The 16,868-nt window shown below is 45.8% G+C and overlaps 1 protein-coding gene and 1 long non-coding RNA gene across 7 annotated transcripts in view; one reads left to right on the top strand and one right to left on the bottom strand.

Annotated features, from left to right (window-relative positions):
• The window catches only part of Tet1 (tet methylcytosine dioxygenase 1), an 82,900-nt gene that overhangs the window by 60,367 nt on the left and 5,665 nt on the right, over window positions 1-16,868 (bottom strand). For 3 of the 6 annotated variants that reach the window (XR_003948738.1, XM_006513867.4, NM_001253857.2), the window contains exon 2: window positions 13,216-15,197. Coding sequence is in view for 2 of the 6 variants with exons in the window: in XM_006513867.4 (XP_006513930.1) it covers window positions 13,216-15,078 (1,863 nt within the window). In the remaining 4 variants the exon portion in view is untranslated. Of the gene's footprint in view, window positions 1-199; window positions 4,019-13,215; window positions 15,198-16,868 lie in introns of those variants that run through there. The other 3 variants (XM_030245175.1, XM_017314027.2, XM_030245174.1) reach the window with 2 other exon arrangements.
• Window positions 734-16,868, top strand: part of Gm51805 — a 44,974-nt gene continuing 28,839 nt past the window's right edge. Inside the window, exons 1-2 of the long non-coding RNA XR_003949007.1 lie at window positions 734-819; window positions 13,277-13,534. This is a non-coding gene — a long non-coding RNA (predicted gene, 51805). The remainder of the gene's footprint in view (window positions 820-13,276; window positions 13,535-16,868) is intronic.

Raw genomic sequence — 16,868 nt, forward strand, 5'->3', positions numbered from 1 at the left:
TATTATTATTATTATTATTATTATTATATAGATCAGCTGCCACCCTTCTCCCCCTCCCGCCCGCCAAAAATTTTGCTACTTCTCTGTAAAAAACTACTTATATCATTTAATACCATCAACATGTTGGTCAGTCAGACCCTGAAGAGCTTATGCAAAATGTATACTTTAAAAGTCACTGGAAAGAAAAACAGCCAACAACCTTGCATAAATAAAGATGGAGGGAAATGCCCCCTTTCCCCCTAAAAGTCTGTCTTAATTAGCTTCTGCATTCTTCACGGCGAAGCCCACGAGGTAGCCATCTTGCCTGCTTCTGCAGAGGAAGCCTCCACAGAGAGCAGCTCTGCAAACTGCTTTTGGTATCATTATCATGGTGTTTCAAGGCAGCCCTGGCCTGCCAGCACTGTAGACGTGCTGGGCATGCCTTTTGCAAAAACAGCCCCACAAAGAGTGCAGCCAATGGCAAGGCAGAGCTTAGAGACTCCAAAGTGATCTTCGCAGCCTAGCACTATCCCAGACAAAGGATCTCCTGTGAGGCTGGGCTCTCACCACAGGACACAGGCAGCCACAAGCTGCGACATGGAGTTCTCTGCAGAGGATCTGGTCGCCGCCACCGAAATCACAGGAGGCTTCTGCAAAAGACAATGTTCTCAAATCCCCCAGGTCGCCACCATCGGATCGATGGAGGAGTCTCCCTTAGCAGGAACCTCTGGGTGGCACCAGGGCAGGTCGGCGCAGGGAGGGGCGCGCTACTCTGTATCACCGGGCAGGAGATAGCCCCTGAGCCAAAGGGGGCATCGGGGCTCACAGCAACCCTGGAAGGTATTGTGCATTTTGACTTTATAAGGCAAGGCTAAATATTGGCGATATTGAAGGCAGGGAGGTTAAGTAAGGACAGCGCAGGCTCAGCTGTTGGGCTGCGTGTCTCATTCCTGGGAACCACACCTCGGTGCAGCCGGCGCTTGGCCTAAAAACAGCGATTTGATTTCTGTCAATAAATGTCCAACGATAAAGTCGGACTGAAAAATGACAATCAGCCACTTAGAAGCGAAAAAGGACAGGATGTGGACAGGAGAGGGGGTGGAGTTTTCAGAATACACTCATACATACACTCTCTCGGTGACTACAGATATGGAAGACTGTATATGTATGTAAGCTGTTGATGACCTTCAGTGCCCAGAGAAACCGGCCTTACCAGAAGGCAGACTCCAACCTGAATCTGGGGGGGGGGGGGTCCTGTCTCCTCTCCTCCCAAGATCATCACCTGCAGCCAAGCCTCTCTTCTCAAGCCTCCGACTGGGTTCCCAGGTTGAGGCTTCTTGCACACCGGCTTAGTGGTCAACCAGCCACTTCCCCAGGAGCTGAACCCGAGCCCGGGATTGAACATCCGAGCCCGCTCACTAGCTCCATCACTTACACACACACACACACACACACACACACACACACACACACACCTGAACTGCACCCATACTCAGTGAGTGGTAGACTTAGGGAGCTGGCACCACATGACACCTGCCAGACTCCAGGAAAGGCAGGACCAAGAGCAGCCTTCCTCCTGTTAGCTCCCTTGCAGTCTGCTGTAACAGCGGCAAAGGCTCTAGTGGCCGAGGACCAGAGTAGCTGTGGCAAGCAGGGCTGGCCCAAGGTCACTGCCAAAAAGCTGTACAGAGACTGATCACAGCCCCATCACAGTCACCTTGACAGCTGCACAATTCTCAGGAAGCAAGCCCCAGCTCCTGCCTCCTGGGGCCAAAGTTTCTGCAGTACATTTGCAGGATTGGCAGGATTGCCTGGCTGCGAGGCCAGAAATGGGTTTTCCACTGGCAGTTGGATTCAGAACAGATTCCCACAACCAGAACTCAGAATAGAGCGAGGGCCGGAAGGCCTGTGTTCCATCACCCTCCCGTCTGAGGCTTGTAGGCTGCCACGAAGGCCCGCTTTCATGTCCAGCATTTGTTTCCCCGTTAATTTCGTTATTTACTAGTACTTCCACTTGCACCTAGGTACTCTTCTTGCACGCTAAGCAAGTGCTCTACTAATGAACTACATAATCCCCTGTTCCCAGATTTCTCTTTACACCATCCTCCAGACTGCCCTGCCCTGTACAAATTTTTAACTAATTCACAGATGAGCGCAGGGGACAGATGGGACAGGACAGGAGTACTGAAGCTAGGCAGGTGAGAGTTGACTAACTACTACTCTGGAGGCTGAGGCAGGAGAATCAGGTAGAGTGAGACCCTGCCTTCAAATGACCACACAACAAACAAAACCATGTCCATGCTTGCGATTGCAGCACCCAAGGGAGACTCGGGCAGGGGGACCGCAATGAGTGCAAGGCCAGCCTTGGACACATAGCAAGTACCAGGTTAGCCATAGCTGTATAGAGCAAGAGTCTATCTCAGAAAAAAGAAAAAGAAAAGACAAATAAAGGTGCACTGATCCCAATAGCTGTATGGAATTCATCTTTTTGTTAATATTTGTTAAATATTTTGTTAAATATCCATACCAAAGCCAAGGGAATCTGACCTAACCATGACAGCAGTGCAATACAGCAAACACTGAGAACTGCTGTGGACTCAGCGTGTGGCACACAGCTTAACCCCAGCACTCAGGAGACAGAGGCAGACAGATCCAAGAGAGTTCGAGGCCAGCCTGGTCTACACATGGAGTTCCAGGACAGGGAGAGCTACATAGTGAGACCCTGTCTGAGAGGTTGGGAGGGGTTGGCTCTGTGGGGAACCAAATCGACCAAGAAATAGCTGAAAACGCATGGCCATGTCTGTCTGGGTCGCGTCTGTTCAGGGTGGAGAACAGGTGCACGGGTGGACCACACTTAGCCATCATCCAGCTGATGTCAACTTTGAAGAACATCCCCATTCCTTTTTCTATCATCATCATCATTTTGCCTGGCTGTGTTTGTGTTGGTACACTCTGCACAGCATATGGAGTTCAAGGAGAATTAGTTTGGGGAGTTAACTGTCTCCCACAATTAGAGTCCCAGGTATCAAATCTAGGTCAGGATGAAGCCTTTCTTAACCCTCTGTGCCACCTCAAGGATCTGCCAGAGCATCTTGCCAGGGACCATGCCAGGGTACACTCCCATCAGCCAGTCACTCACTCAGGGCACCCCTCTCCCCGACCCCTTATTTGAGTTCCACACCTTTCTCCCAGAGATTGTGCCTCCTCCCTTAGATATATGCACACACTTGCAGAAAGCAGTATCTTTCCCATTGATTGCTCAATATTTAGTTAGGTTGCCACTACAGGTAACATATAATTATGTTAGGATTATACATTTTAAATCAATGCATTACCTGTAACAGCCACAAAATAAATCATGCTCAGAGAGTGGGGATGCTCTGTGAGATACGTGCGAACCCACTCACTACACTTGGTGACTTCAGGGGATGTGGAAGCACACACTAGTCTGCAAAATTAATAACTAAATAAATGCGGAGCTCATCCCAGCCAGATGAGTTGTTAATGTAAGAGCTACACTGACAGGCTGTATCAAACCACTGGGATAGAATGAGGGTGCACAGAGGCTCGCAGTTAGGGAGTCTTTTCCCATTCCAATCTGTTCCAGTGTCCACATTCTGAAAAGGTGACAGGCTCAGTACAGAACTTAGATAAAATTGGACTTTTAATGGGACAGATCAGAAATTAATAGAAGGTACAAGAGGCCAAAGGTTCCAGAGGCCAGAAAGAGGGCTCAGTGTATTCGGATCCAGTACATGCATACAGGCGTGCACATATTTAATTTTATGTATGAGCCCTCAATCTGCATGTAAACCTGAATGCCAGAAGAGGGCATCAGATCCCACTGTTGTGAGCCACCATGCTAGGAATTGAACTCAGGACCTCTGGAAGAGCAGCCAGTGAGCCAGTGAACCCCTGAGCCATCTCTCCAGTCCTGCACATGCCCATATTTAAAAATAAATCAGCCAGGAGGCAGAGGCAGGTGGATCTGAGTTCTAGGCCAGCCTGGTCTACAGAGTGAGTTCCAGAATAGCCAGGGCTACACAGAGAAACCCTGTCTCAGAAATAAAAAACAAAAAGAAAAATTGCAGTTTTTGTGAGGCAAATTATGATAGCTCACGCATTTAATTCCATGATTTGAGAGGCAGATGGATCTCACAGTTTGAGGCCACAACCTGGTCAATTGTCAGCAAGTTCCAGGATAGCCACAGCCACAGCATGACCTTGTCTCAACATGCCCACCCCACCCCCAACCCCCCCAAAAAAAGAGTGACAGCTGTTTCCCAGGGAGTGGAAAGGAGTGTTAGAGAAGAAGTAGAGAGATAAGCCTGGAATTAGCTCAGGCATTTATTCTCCACATTCAGGAGGTTAGAGGGTCCATCCTTTGCCACATAGTGAGAACATGGGCTAACCTAGGTTAAATGAGACCTTGTCTCTAAAGAGTCCATAATATATAATATATACGTACTATACATATTATATATATACACATATACATATGTATATATAAATGAAAAATTGATTGAGCCTCTATCATGGAATACCTCCTTTGGCAGGTCTAGAAATGCTATGCTATATGGTAGGGTTCTAAAAACTTATTATTCAGGCCAGCCTGGTCTACAAAGTGAGTTCCAGGACAGCCAGGACTATATACAGAGAGAGTTTCACACTATGATCACCAAATTCAACCAACATCTATATGGTACCCACATATACCAGGCACAATACAGAGAGGAATGAGGGAGAAAAGACCCCTAGCCCCACAAACTAGCCACCAAAGTGATGCATTCATGTGAAATTCTAATTTCACATGATAATTCTGGATGAAAAAGATACAACAAAAACAACCATGGGGGGTGGGCAGCTAGAAAAAATAAAGTTAATTAAAATTGAAAAAGCAGCCATGAGGTGGTAGCATAGGCCTTTAATCCCAGGACTTGGGAGGCAGAAGCAGATGGGATTTAAGGCTAGCCTGAGCTACAGAACAAGTTTCAGAACAACCAGGTCTACACAGAAAAACCCCATCTTGAAAAAGACAACAACAACAACAACAATAATAGGACAAGGTGAAACTTGTCTCTAATGAGCCATATGTTCTCTGTGTCACCCAGGGTGGATTTGAAGTCATGAGCTTAAATGGTTCTGCCACCAATCCTCCTGGGTACTAAGATTACAATCATGTCACGTTTGGGAATGAAAACATTTCAAAAGAAGGGCAAAAGATCACCACAGCACAGGATAAGAAGTGACACCATAATTGTCATGTGACCCGAAATGTGAAACAAAATTATAGTGAAAGCTGGGCCGGGGGAACCCCTGGAGACAGCTAGCTGTTCAGGAAGCGCTCAGGCCCAGGCAGTACTGGGAGCCTCAAAACGGAGAACCCTCAACAGCGCAGCGACCCACCACACTGTGGAAATAGAAATAGCGAACTGGAGATGCCCCAACAGGTAAAAGGTGATACAACAGACTCGCCGGAGGCTGTCCTCTGACTGTCATGTATGAATTCTGATGCTAAGAACCTGCTATGGTCTGTCTGTCTGTCTCTTTCGTCCTCTGATCTCTATAAAAGGGCTATCATGCTCAGAACATACAATACTATGACCTACCTCTCTCTAACACACACACAAGACTTGTTGATAAGACAGTAAAAACCTGCTATGGTCTGTCTGTCTGTCTGTCATCTTCTAACTTCCACAAAAGGGCTGTGATGCTCAGAACATACTAGGACCTCTCTCTCTCTCTCTCTCTCTCTCTCTCTCTCTCTCTCTCTCTCTCTCTCCCCTCTCTCTCTCTCTTAGTTTTTCGAGACAGAGTTTCTCTGTATAGCCCTGGCTGTCCTGGAACTCACTCTGTAGACCAGGCTGGCCTCGAACTCAGAAATCTGCCTGCCTGCCTCTGGCTCCCAAGTGCTGGGATTAAAGGCATGTGCCACCACTGCCCGACAGGACCTCTCTTATATTCATTCTCTCTCTCTCTCTCTCTCTCTCTCTCTCTCTCTGACACACACACACACACACACAAAGACTTGTTGATAAGACGATACTGTGAAGAAACTAAAGCTGTCTTTGTCTAGCCTGTGAACCCTTCAGAGATCTCTTCAGTAAATTAGTATTTGTTAATTCAGTCCTGCCCCCGACTGGACACATGTCTGACAAATTCTTTACTACTACAGAATTGAGTGCAGTTGTTAACAGTTGGCAGACTGCTGTCCTAACACGCACAAAGCCCAAGGTTCCAGCCACAGCAAACACATGCTGGTAGATAGCTATAATCCCAGTAAGACAGAGGTAGAGAGGCAGGAGGTGGGAAATTCAAGGTCATCTTTAGCTACACTGCAAGTCTGAGGCCAACCTGGGTTATGAGACCCTGCCTGATAGAGTAACCCCTAATCTTGCACCTGCACCTAGCCCACCTATAAAGACCTCATTGCTGACCCCTCTCCCGTTTCTGTGTCCAGTTTTGTGTGACAAGCCAAAATCTAAATATCCTTAGAAGTTATATTGTTAGCTAGTAATGAAGACAGTCTTCAGATATGGGTATTTTTTTTTTTTTTGTGGAGGAGGAGGGGGAGTCTATTTTTCTTTCTTCATTTGTTTCTGAGGCAGGCTCTCCTATAGTCCAGGCTAGCTTTCTATTTAGCCAGGGATGATTTTGAACTCCTGTCTTCACTTCCCAGGAGCTGAGATCAGAGGCTGACTCCAGCATCCTTGGCTTGGTCATTGGGATTTTTTTTTTCTCCTTTTCACTCTGGCCTTGCATAGCATTAAATCTCATTACAGATGGTTGTGAGTCACCATGGGGTTGCTGGGAATTGAACTCAGGACCTCTGGAGAGAAGTCAGTGCTCTTAACCATTGAGTCACCTCACCAGTCTGGTCATTGAGATTTTTTTGTTTTTGTTTTTGTTTTGTTTTGTTTTAAGTAAAGAGACATGGTTTCTCTATGTAGCCCTGGTTATCCTAGAACTCATTCTGTAGATCAGGCTAGTCTTGAACTCAGATCCTCCTGCCTCTACCTCAGAAGGCCTGGGACTAAAGGTTTGCACCAGCACCCCCAGCTAGGTTGGTTATTAACAAAGCAGAAGAACTGCTCAATAAAATAAAACATAATTTAAAACAAATTCTTGCAGGGCTTGGTGGCGCACGCCTTTAATCCCAGCACTTGGGAGGCAGAGGCGGCAGATTTCTGAGTTCGAGGCCAACCTGGTCTACAGAGTGAGTTCCAGGACAGCCAGGGCTACACAGAGAAACCCTGTCTCGAAAAAACCAAAAAAAAAAAAAAAAAACCCAAATTCTTAAGTATGGCTCAGCGATTCAGGGCACTTGCTACACGTGTTACTTAAGGGCCTGGGTTTCATACTCAGCACCTGCGCGGTGGCTCCTGGCTTTCTGCATCTAAAGCCGTCTGACTTCTGTGGGCAACATAAAGTGTACATATTTACATACAAACGCTCACATACAGAAAAACGAGCAACTCCTTTGACATTTCTGACACCTGGTAAACAAATCTTGCCATCTATAGATGCAAATTAGCTCTCTAAGAAGGAATGTACACACATCGGCAGGAATGTTTTCCTGCATGCAATCTATGTCCCTCCATCCAACATCCCGTGGCTTGGGTTAGCTAGAGCTGTCCACTGTCATGTCCTTCAGTTCCTCCTGTTCTTGGCTGCACTTTTGCTCTTACAAAAAAAAAAAAACAAACTTCACTACAAACTAAGTTTACATATGAAATATAAAATAAAAAACAAGCCATAGAGTGTCACCATGAGGAGAGAAGAAACATTCCTTCACAAGTGCTCAGGTAGGGAAGATTCTACTGCACAGACACAAAGGAAGGGTGAGCACTGGGGGCTTCCCGAGAGTGGAGTTCCTCGGTGTGTTTGTGCATGTTCACGTGTGTGTGCACGTGTGCACACGAGGTGACCAAGGGTCAAGTTAACCAGAGCTATTCCTCTGGAGACCTTAGTTTTTGAAACAGAGCCTTTCAGTGACCCAGAAGCTCACCCAGTTTGGCTAGAGTGGCCAGTGAGCAAGACTTAGGTGCCCTCTACCTCTCCTGAACTGGGATCAGGGCACAAGTGTGTGTGCTCAGCTCTGCATGACTACTGGGAACCTACTGGGTAGAATGGGTCCCTTTCTGCCTTGATTACTACACAGCCAAGGCTGGCCTCAAACTTGAGGCAAGCTAAACCTTTCTATCTTAAGAACTTGTGGATCATAAACACTACATACTCCGTTCACTCCCAAATCCCATTACGAAAGATGAAATAAAACGAGTTTCAAACACTTCTGAAATGTCTGATGCGTGGACATACCGTACTGCAAGCTCCTGACCTGGGCCACCAGAAGGACAGGCATGTTGGCTTGTGCCTGTAATTTCCATAGACAACAGACTAAAGCAGGAGCACTTGTCATTTTGAGACAGGTCTGTGCTATGTCGCTATTTCTAGAAGAGCGTGATGCTACAGTGAAGGTTTGTCTAAGAAATATGCAAGGAGGCTTAGTGGCATGTGACTAATTCAAGCATATAAAAGGTAGAGGCAGCCAGGAGTGGTGGCGCACGCCTTTAATCCCAGCACTCGGGAGGCAGAGGCAGGCGGATTTCTGAGTTTGAGGCCAGCCTGGTCTACAGAGCGAGTTCCAGGACAGCCAGGGCTATACAGAGAAATCCTGTCTCAAAAAAAAAAAAAAAAAAAGGTAGAGGCTGGGGCTGGCGAGATGACTCAGCGGTTAAGAGATCCTGAGTTCAATTCCCAGCAACCACATGATGGCTCACAACCATCTGTAATGGGATCCTATGTCCTCTTCCTTCTGATGTGTCTGACAGCTACAGTGTACTCATATACATAAAATAAATAAATCTTTAAAAAAAAAAAAGGTAGAGGCAGGTGGATCTCTAAATTCCACACCTGACAAGATTACACAGTGAGACCCTATCTCAAAGCAAACCACCACCACCACCAACAACAACAACAACAAAATAAAGCTAAAAACAAAAAACAAAACAAAACAAACAAACAACCAAATACACAGACTGACAGAGATGGCCCAGAACCAGCATGGTTCTTTACAATATAAGCCAGAATGCTACTGCTAAGCATGACCAAGCAGAACATCTTAACATTTTCGAATTATCCTGTTAGCTTTTTCTTGCTATGATTTAAAAACAAAAACAAAAACAAAACAAAACAGCTTAGGGGAAGAAAGGGTTTATTTTATTTGGTTTGCACAGTCCAACCAATCACAACCCATTATACAAGGAAGTCAGAGCAGGGTCAGAAGCAGAGACCCTGGAGGAGCATCACTGACTGGTCTGAACGACCTGTTAGCCAGACTCCTGGTTGGCTCCCCACCCCATACATCATCCGGTGAAACAAAGCGAAAGCGGCATGACCTACCCCAGCACCTGAGAACTGGAGGCAGGAGGATCAGAAATTCAAGGCCAGCCTTAGCTACATAGTAAGTTTGAGGCCAGCCTGGACTACATTAGCCCTTGTCTCAAAACCCCAAATAGTAACTCCTCAAATGTGTATTACATTTATTTACTGGTAGGCTGGCTTGCACATCTTGGTGCAAATGTGGAGGTCAGATTTTTCTCCCTCTACCAGGTCATGCTGTCAGACCAGAGGCAAGCACCTTTACCTGCTGAGCCCAGTCCTTGGCCCCCATGACAATGTTCTAAGATCGTGATAATAGTTACCTATCTTCACTAAAACAAATGAACTCCCCTTTATTAAAGATCTGAGCAGTAAGGACAACATACAATGTCAATAGAATATCACACCAGAAAACACAACGGCCAGAGGTACTAATGGATTAGTTTACAGATAATCTGGGCATCCAAGAGGGGTCTGGAGCATATGAATCATTGAAAAAAAAAAAAACGCATGCTTACCATGCAAACAACCATGTATTCAACCCCTCAAGTTAAATAAGAGACTATGATCCATCACCTAATAATTAAAGTCCAGGAGTTGAGTCAAGCATCACAGTACACCAAGCAGTTCAGAAGCTAAGGAAGGAGAATCAGATCAAGGGTGGGACTGAAGAGTTGGCTCAGCGGGTAAGAACACTGACTGCTCTTCCAGAGGTCCTGAGTTCAAAGTCCCATCAAACACATGGTGGCTCACAACCACCCGTAATGAGATCTGACGCCCTCTTCTGGTGCGTCTGAAAACAGCTACAGTGTACTTACATAGAATAATAAACAAATCTAAAAAAAACAAAACACTGCTGCTCTTTCAGAGGACCCAGGTTCAATTCCCAGCACCCTTGGGGCACCTCACAACTGTCAATAACTCCAGTTCCAGGATATGATATCCTTACCAGATACACATGCAAGCAAAACCCCAAAGCACAGAATATATATTTATATATGAAATTCAAGATCCTTGGTAAGGACACAGCTCACTGTGGGCAGTTCCACCCATACTCTGGTCCTCCTGGGAAGTACAAGAAAGCAGACTGGAACTGGTTTTAATGCTAGTAATGGGAAAATAGAGGCAGGTAAATCTCTGCAAGTTCAAACCCAACCTGGTCTTTCAGGACAGGCAGGGCTACATACACTGAGAAACCCTGTCTTGAAAAACCAAAAAAACTCAGAAAAGTAAGCTGGGTGTTCCATGAAGAGCGGGAGGGCCAGTGAGTGGCTTCCTCAGTGGCTTCTGCTTCCAGGGTCCCCCTCCAGGTTCCTGACTGAAATTCCTTCCTTGACTTCTCCTGGTGATGGACTTTACCCTGTGAGGCATATAAACCTCTCCCGAAAAGTTATTATTCTTGGCTACAGTTAGGGGACAGCCTGGGATATGACCTCAAAGAAGATCAGAGACAGACGGGAGCAGATGGGCGTGGGATGGAGGGCAAGCAGATGCCCTCTTGAATACCTTATATGATTTGCTAACAAACTGAAGTTTCATGGATCGCTTCTGGGCTTATACATTTTTACTATTTCATCATTTCTTTTTATTGTTTTCTCTTGTTTTTTGAGATAGAGTCTTTCTATGTAGCTTTGGCTGTCCTGGAACTCATTATGTAGGCCAGGTTTGCCTTGAATTTCAGAAATCTGCTTGCCTCCCAGGTGCTAGGACTAAAACTCATGCCACCATGCCCACCCAGCCTATTTACTTTTAGCCACATGCTAGTGGCTTTTTTGTGACTAAATCTTGTTAAAAAATTTAAAATATATGTGTATGACATATATGATATATGGCATATATCATATATGTCATATAGATATGTCAAAAAAACCCACAAATTGATAGCAAATTGAATATTGAAATTCTCACAGCAACAAATAAAGGCTTCAGATACAGCTGTGATCAAATAGGTGGAGAGCCGGGCGTGGTGGCGAACGCCTTTAACTCAGAACTTAGGAGGAAGAGGCAGGTGGATCTCTGAGTTTGAGACCAGCCTGGTCTACAGAGCGAGTTCCAGGACAACCAGGGCTACACAGAGAAACCCTGTCTCAAAAAAAAAAAAAACTAAAAAACAAAAAACAAACAGGTGGATAAGCAGGCCCACAGACCTTGTCATGCAATAGAAGATGGAGGAGATAGCAAAGACCAATAGCTTTGGTATTTTGAGTAATCACATAGATAGATGATGGTAAGCCGCTGAACAAAAGGGGGAGGGGCTTGAATGGACAACAAATCTGTGGTCCATGCTGTATTAACCAGAGTTTGATTATGAAGTGTTTGGAATGGCTCAGGCCTCGGCATACAAGGGAGATTGCCCTGCTAGCAATAGCAACAATGCTCCTATTGTGTTAGAGATGTATGTGTAAACTATTCATAACTCGTGTGTGTGTGTGTGTGTGTGTGTGTGTGTGTGTGTGTGTGTGTGTGTGTGTATAAAATGGTTGCCTGGTTGAAGTAGTTCACACTATTATCCCAGTACTCAGGAGATAAAGATAGATCGGTTTTAGTTGTAGCCTACATGGTCTAAACAATGTGATTTTGTCACTAAAAAAAATTTTTTAATGGGGGCTGGAGAGATGGCTCAGTGCTTAAGAGCACTGACTGCTCTTCCTGAGGTCCTGAGTTCAATTCCCAGCAAACCACATGGTGGCTCACAGCCATCTGTAATGGGATCTGATTCTGTTGTTTGAAGACAGATACAACATATAAATAAAGTAAATAAATCTTAAAAAAAAAAAAAGCTGGGAGGTGGTGGTGCAGCACATCTTTAATCCCAGCACTTGGGAGACAGAGGCGGGTTTCTGAGCTCGAGGCCAGCCTGGTCTACAGAGTGAGTTCCAGGACAGCCAGGGCTACACAGAGAAACCCTGTCATGAAAAAAAACAAAAACACAAAAATTTAAACATTAAAAATTTATCTTCCCAGACCCCTCCCTACTTTTGGTATTTTTAGAAATGGTCATGCTATAACCTAGGTGGACCTCAACCACAAGGCAATCCTCCTGCCTCAGCATCTGAGTGCTGGGATTAAACAGGTGCCCATGTCAGTAAGTATCCATCTGGGGAGACAGCCTTTCAATGCCCATCAACACAGGACTGGCTAATTGTCTAACCCCTTTTCAAAGTCTGAGCTAAGCAGGCAGCAGCAGTTTAAGATCGGTAATGGAAGTCCAGAGAAGTTAAAAGACCACTGCAGTTTAAAGGCTCACAATCTTCTTAGACGTAAGGGGGCTCAGGTTACCCTGAACTTGCTACATGGTCCAGGTTGGCCTCAAATTCATAGTGACCCTGAATCACTCACGAGCCCATGCCTGACATGGCCGTGGTGAAGTCTGTGGAGAAGGTTCAAGAGTTGGTTCTTTCCCTTCCACTATGCAGGTCCCAAGCCTCAAGCTCAGGTTTATCAGACTTGGGGACCTTTCCCCACTGAGCCATCTCGCTGGCCCTTATTTCAATGTTAAAAAAAAGGATTTATTCTTATGTATGTGCGTCTGCATGCAAGGGTGCTCAGAACCTCACTGTTCTGGAACAGGAGTCTCAGGTAGTCCTGAGCTACCCAACGCAGGACGACTAGAGATTATGGTAAGCCTTGGCTAGCTACACACAACCTCAGCTATACAGGTCTCAAGATGAAAAACTTCGGTTTGGCTATGTCTGAGGAAGCGGCAGGTAAGGGTAGAGAACACGCTTAGCTCGGGGAAACCCCTAGATTCAATCCCCAGCACCAATCTACCACAAGATGCCATCCACAAATTCTTAGGGGCGGGGACTGATGCTGCGCCAAACACAGGAGATCCCAGCCCCGGGCTGCGCTCACCTGTGCCTGTGAGGTGGCCTCTGGCTTCTTTTTGAGCACCTCGCATTTCCTCTTCTTACAGATCTGGTGGCTGTTCTTTCGATTCTTGCAGTAGGTGCACTCCCCACAGTTGGCCTTCTGCTGGCACGGCTCACAGACCCCACAGGCCTTGCGCTTCCTCCTCTCCACCATTGGCGGCGTAGAATTACATGGGGGAGAAGAGGTACTGGCCTGTGTAACCGGCATGGACATCGCTGTGGCTTTGACATCAGCTGAGCCAGTGATGCTGACCCGAGAAATCTCTCCTTCCAGTTTGCTGGGAGCAGCCTGAGAACCCTGGGTAAGATCTAATGGGGCATGCTGGACTTCATTCTCGGCTGCGACTGTAAACCCTTGTGGGACGGCTGGGAAAAGGCTGGTACCAAACTGCTTCTCAGCTCGCGTACCGTTTGCAGCTATTACCAGAGGTACTGAACTTGACTCAGGGTTTGGTGGGAGTTGGGGAGTGTGTCCTGAGTCCAAAGTTAAAATCGGGGTAGCACCTTGGACTTCAAGCCCACAGGAGGTAGAGCTGTGGGGCTCAGGCCCTAAAAGAGGGCTACTGTAGGTAGCAACTGTGTTTGGAGGCTTAGGAAGGAAGATAGGCAGGTCCGGGGTAGCATTCCTATCCATATCCATAGCCACAGTTTCTTGTTGGTTTAGCATAGTAATAGCACCAAGATCCTCTGGTGAGTCTGAACCCTTGCCCAGGGCCTCAACTTGAACTAAGTTAGCACCAGAAAATCCCCACTGAAGTGGAAGAGTACTAAAGGCCTGTCCTAGGACAGAGGTGGCATCCAGAACTTGATTTGGGTGGCTTCCCACTTGTTCTGGGGTTGTTATAAGGGTTTTTTCTTGGGGCTTAGTATCAAAGACATCCGGCTGTGAGCCTGCCAAGATGAATCTTATCAGAGCTGTGGGATACACAGACTCATCAAGAGGCATGCAGGTTTTCAGGTCCAATTCAGGAACGATCCTAAAACTGGAGTCTGGAAAGCCATTATGGTCGCTTCCCGTAGGATTCGGAGAAGGATCAGACAGCTTGATAGACTCTACTTGTGAGCTCAAGTCTGCTAACTGATTGCTAGTGTTTTTCTGAGAGGTAACTTCGGAAGTTGATCTTTGGGGCAATGGAGCACACTCTTGAGGGGAAGTGCACTCATTATCAGATGTCTGATGAGAAAGTAGTTCTTCACAATGTGTCCCTTCCAGTGGCCAAGAAATTTCTGCTTCCAGGTTCCCAGATGCGGAAATACAGCTTTGGGTATCTTCTATTCTTTCCTCAAATACAGGGCAAGACTGGGTTATCTCTTGGCTCTCCCCTTCAACTAAACACCTGTTCTGTTCACCATTCTCTGTGCCTGGGGACACGGTAGCGTGTTGGCTGGGGACTGAATCATTTTCAGAGTGCTTTACCCCCGGCTCGTCCTGGATATTATGTGTACACTGCTTCTTTGAAGGTGGTACTTTCTTAGGTTTGGGTGTGACTACTGGGCGCTGGGAGAGTCGCCAGCTAAGAGAGGTTCTTCGAAGAGCCATTGTAAACCCGTTGCAAGTTAAGGAGTCTGGGTTCTGAAAAAGAACTTGGTTTCGATCCCGATTCATTCGGGCGGCCCCGGCTCGCGTCAGAAAACTCGGCGCCGGTGTCGGGGTTTTGTCTTCCGTTTCCTTCTTACCATCTCTTCTTTTAATTAATTGCTTCGGTTTTCCGGGGTTCACTGCCTTCGCTGATGCCCCATGTCTGACAGCCTGCTTTGATGTCTTCGTCTTCATCTGGATGTCTTTCTTTTTCTGTAGCTTTGTTTTGACTGATTTGGAAGGCTTTGCGGGGCGGGACCGAGACATGGCTGCAGAGTAAGTAAAGATGCAAGGATGCGGGGCACAGTGTCATTGGTCCTTTGCAAAATCTTCCTTTTGAGGAGAATCTGGAGGTGTTGCCAAGCTTGGTCACCTGAGTTTGGGGTCTAAAATAACAATAGCAAATATTATTATTAGTCCTTTGTACTCTACTAGAAAGAGATTTGCTAATAACTTAATAACTAGAAAACTGAGATTTTTTTTTTTTTTTTTTTTTGGTTTTTCGAGACAGGGTTTCTCTGTATAGCTACCATATGCAGATAGTATTTAGCTTGGTAAAGTGGCTCAAATTTTTATTCCCAGCATTTGGGAGACTGAGTTAGTTGCATGAGTCACAACATTGCCCAGATATTTAGGTAGAGGCAGGATCATCGGAGTTTGAGGCCATCCATAGCTACATAGTGAATCTGAGGCCAGTCTGGGCTACACGAGATCCTGTCTCAAATAAAAGGGAACCTAGACCCGTGGCTTGAAATTAAGGCTGTTGCCTGCTTTTACAGTAGACCTGGGCTCAATTCCCAGCATGTACATGGCGATTCACAACTGTAACTTCAGTTCCAGGCCATCTGCTGCCCTCTTCTTGGCTCCTTAGGCACCAGGCATGCACACTTGGTGCACAGACAAACATACAGTCAAACACCCATACACAAAAACACAAATTTTTGCATGGTGGTGATGGCGCACTCCTCCTTTGATCCCAGCGATTTAGAGGCAGAGGCAGGTGGATCTCTGAATTCAAGGCCAGCCTGGTCTACAGAGTTCCAGGACAACCAGGGCTACACAGAGAAACCCCATCTCAGAGAAAAATCTTAATTTAAAAAAAATTTAAAAAGGAAACCACAGGGTCTGGTGAGATGGCTCAGCAGGTAAGAGCCCCCGACTGCTCTTCCAAAGGTCCTTAGTTCAAATCCCAGCAACCACATGGTGGCTCACAACCATCTGTAACAAGATCTGATTCCCTCTTCTGGTGTGTCTGAAGACAGCTACAGTGTACTTACATATAATAAATGAATAAATCTTTAAAAAAAACAAAACAAAAAACAACAACAAAAAAAAGGAAACCAAAGGCCGGGCAGTGGTGGCAACACACCTTTAATCCCAGCACTTGGGAGACAGAATCTGGTGGATTTCTGAGTTTGAGACCAGTCTGGTCTACAGAGTGAGTTCCAGGACAGCCAGGACTATAGAGAAACCCTGTCTCGAAAAACAAGAGAAGAGAAGAGAAGAGAAGAGAAGAGAAGAGAAGAGAAGAGAAGAGAAGAGAAGAGAAGAGAAGAGAAACCACAGAGCTTTATTTACAATGAACTTTACAGCATTGCAGGCATCTTGCAGGCAACCTGTGCGTCCCTGTACCCACATAGGGGGCGCTGTAACTCCAGCGCCATAGGTTTATACATGCTGAGGTCACTCACATCCTCAGATACAGTTCCAGAACTATCTTCAGAAAACCAAGAATGATTTTAATAACTGTTTCCATTAAGAACTGACATCCATTTCAATCTCTCATTGTAACACCATCAAGGTATGTTTTTTTTTTTTTTAATCTATCACGATGGTAGAGCTAAAAACTTATAGAAGCATATAATCTTGGTACTGGAAAGAAAATTTAAATTCATGTATGTGGGCCAGTATTCTGGATAAGCCAGAGGTTGCCCTGGGATCTGCTTTTAAAAGTAGTTTACAAATTGATTTGTCAATTCTGTTTTTTTTTTTTTTAAACTGAAGTGCAAACTCAAAGAAACTCAAAGTGTAGTTAAATTACCGCTCATGATTTAGCA

Source organism: Mus musculus, chromosome 10, assembly GCF_000001635.26.
Source record: "Mus musculus strain C57BL/6J chromosome 10, GRCm38.p6 C57BL/6J".
NCBI lineage: Eukaryota > Metazoa > Chordata > Mammalia > Rodentia > Muridae > Mus > Mus musculus.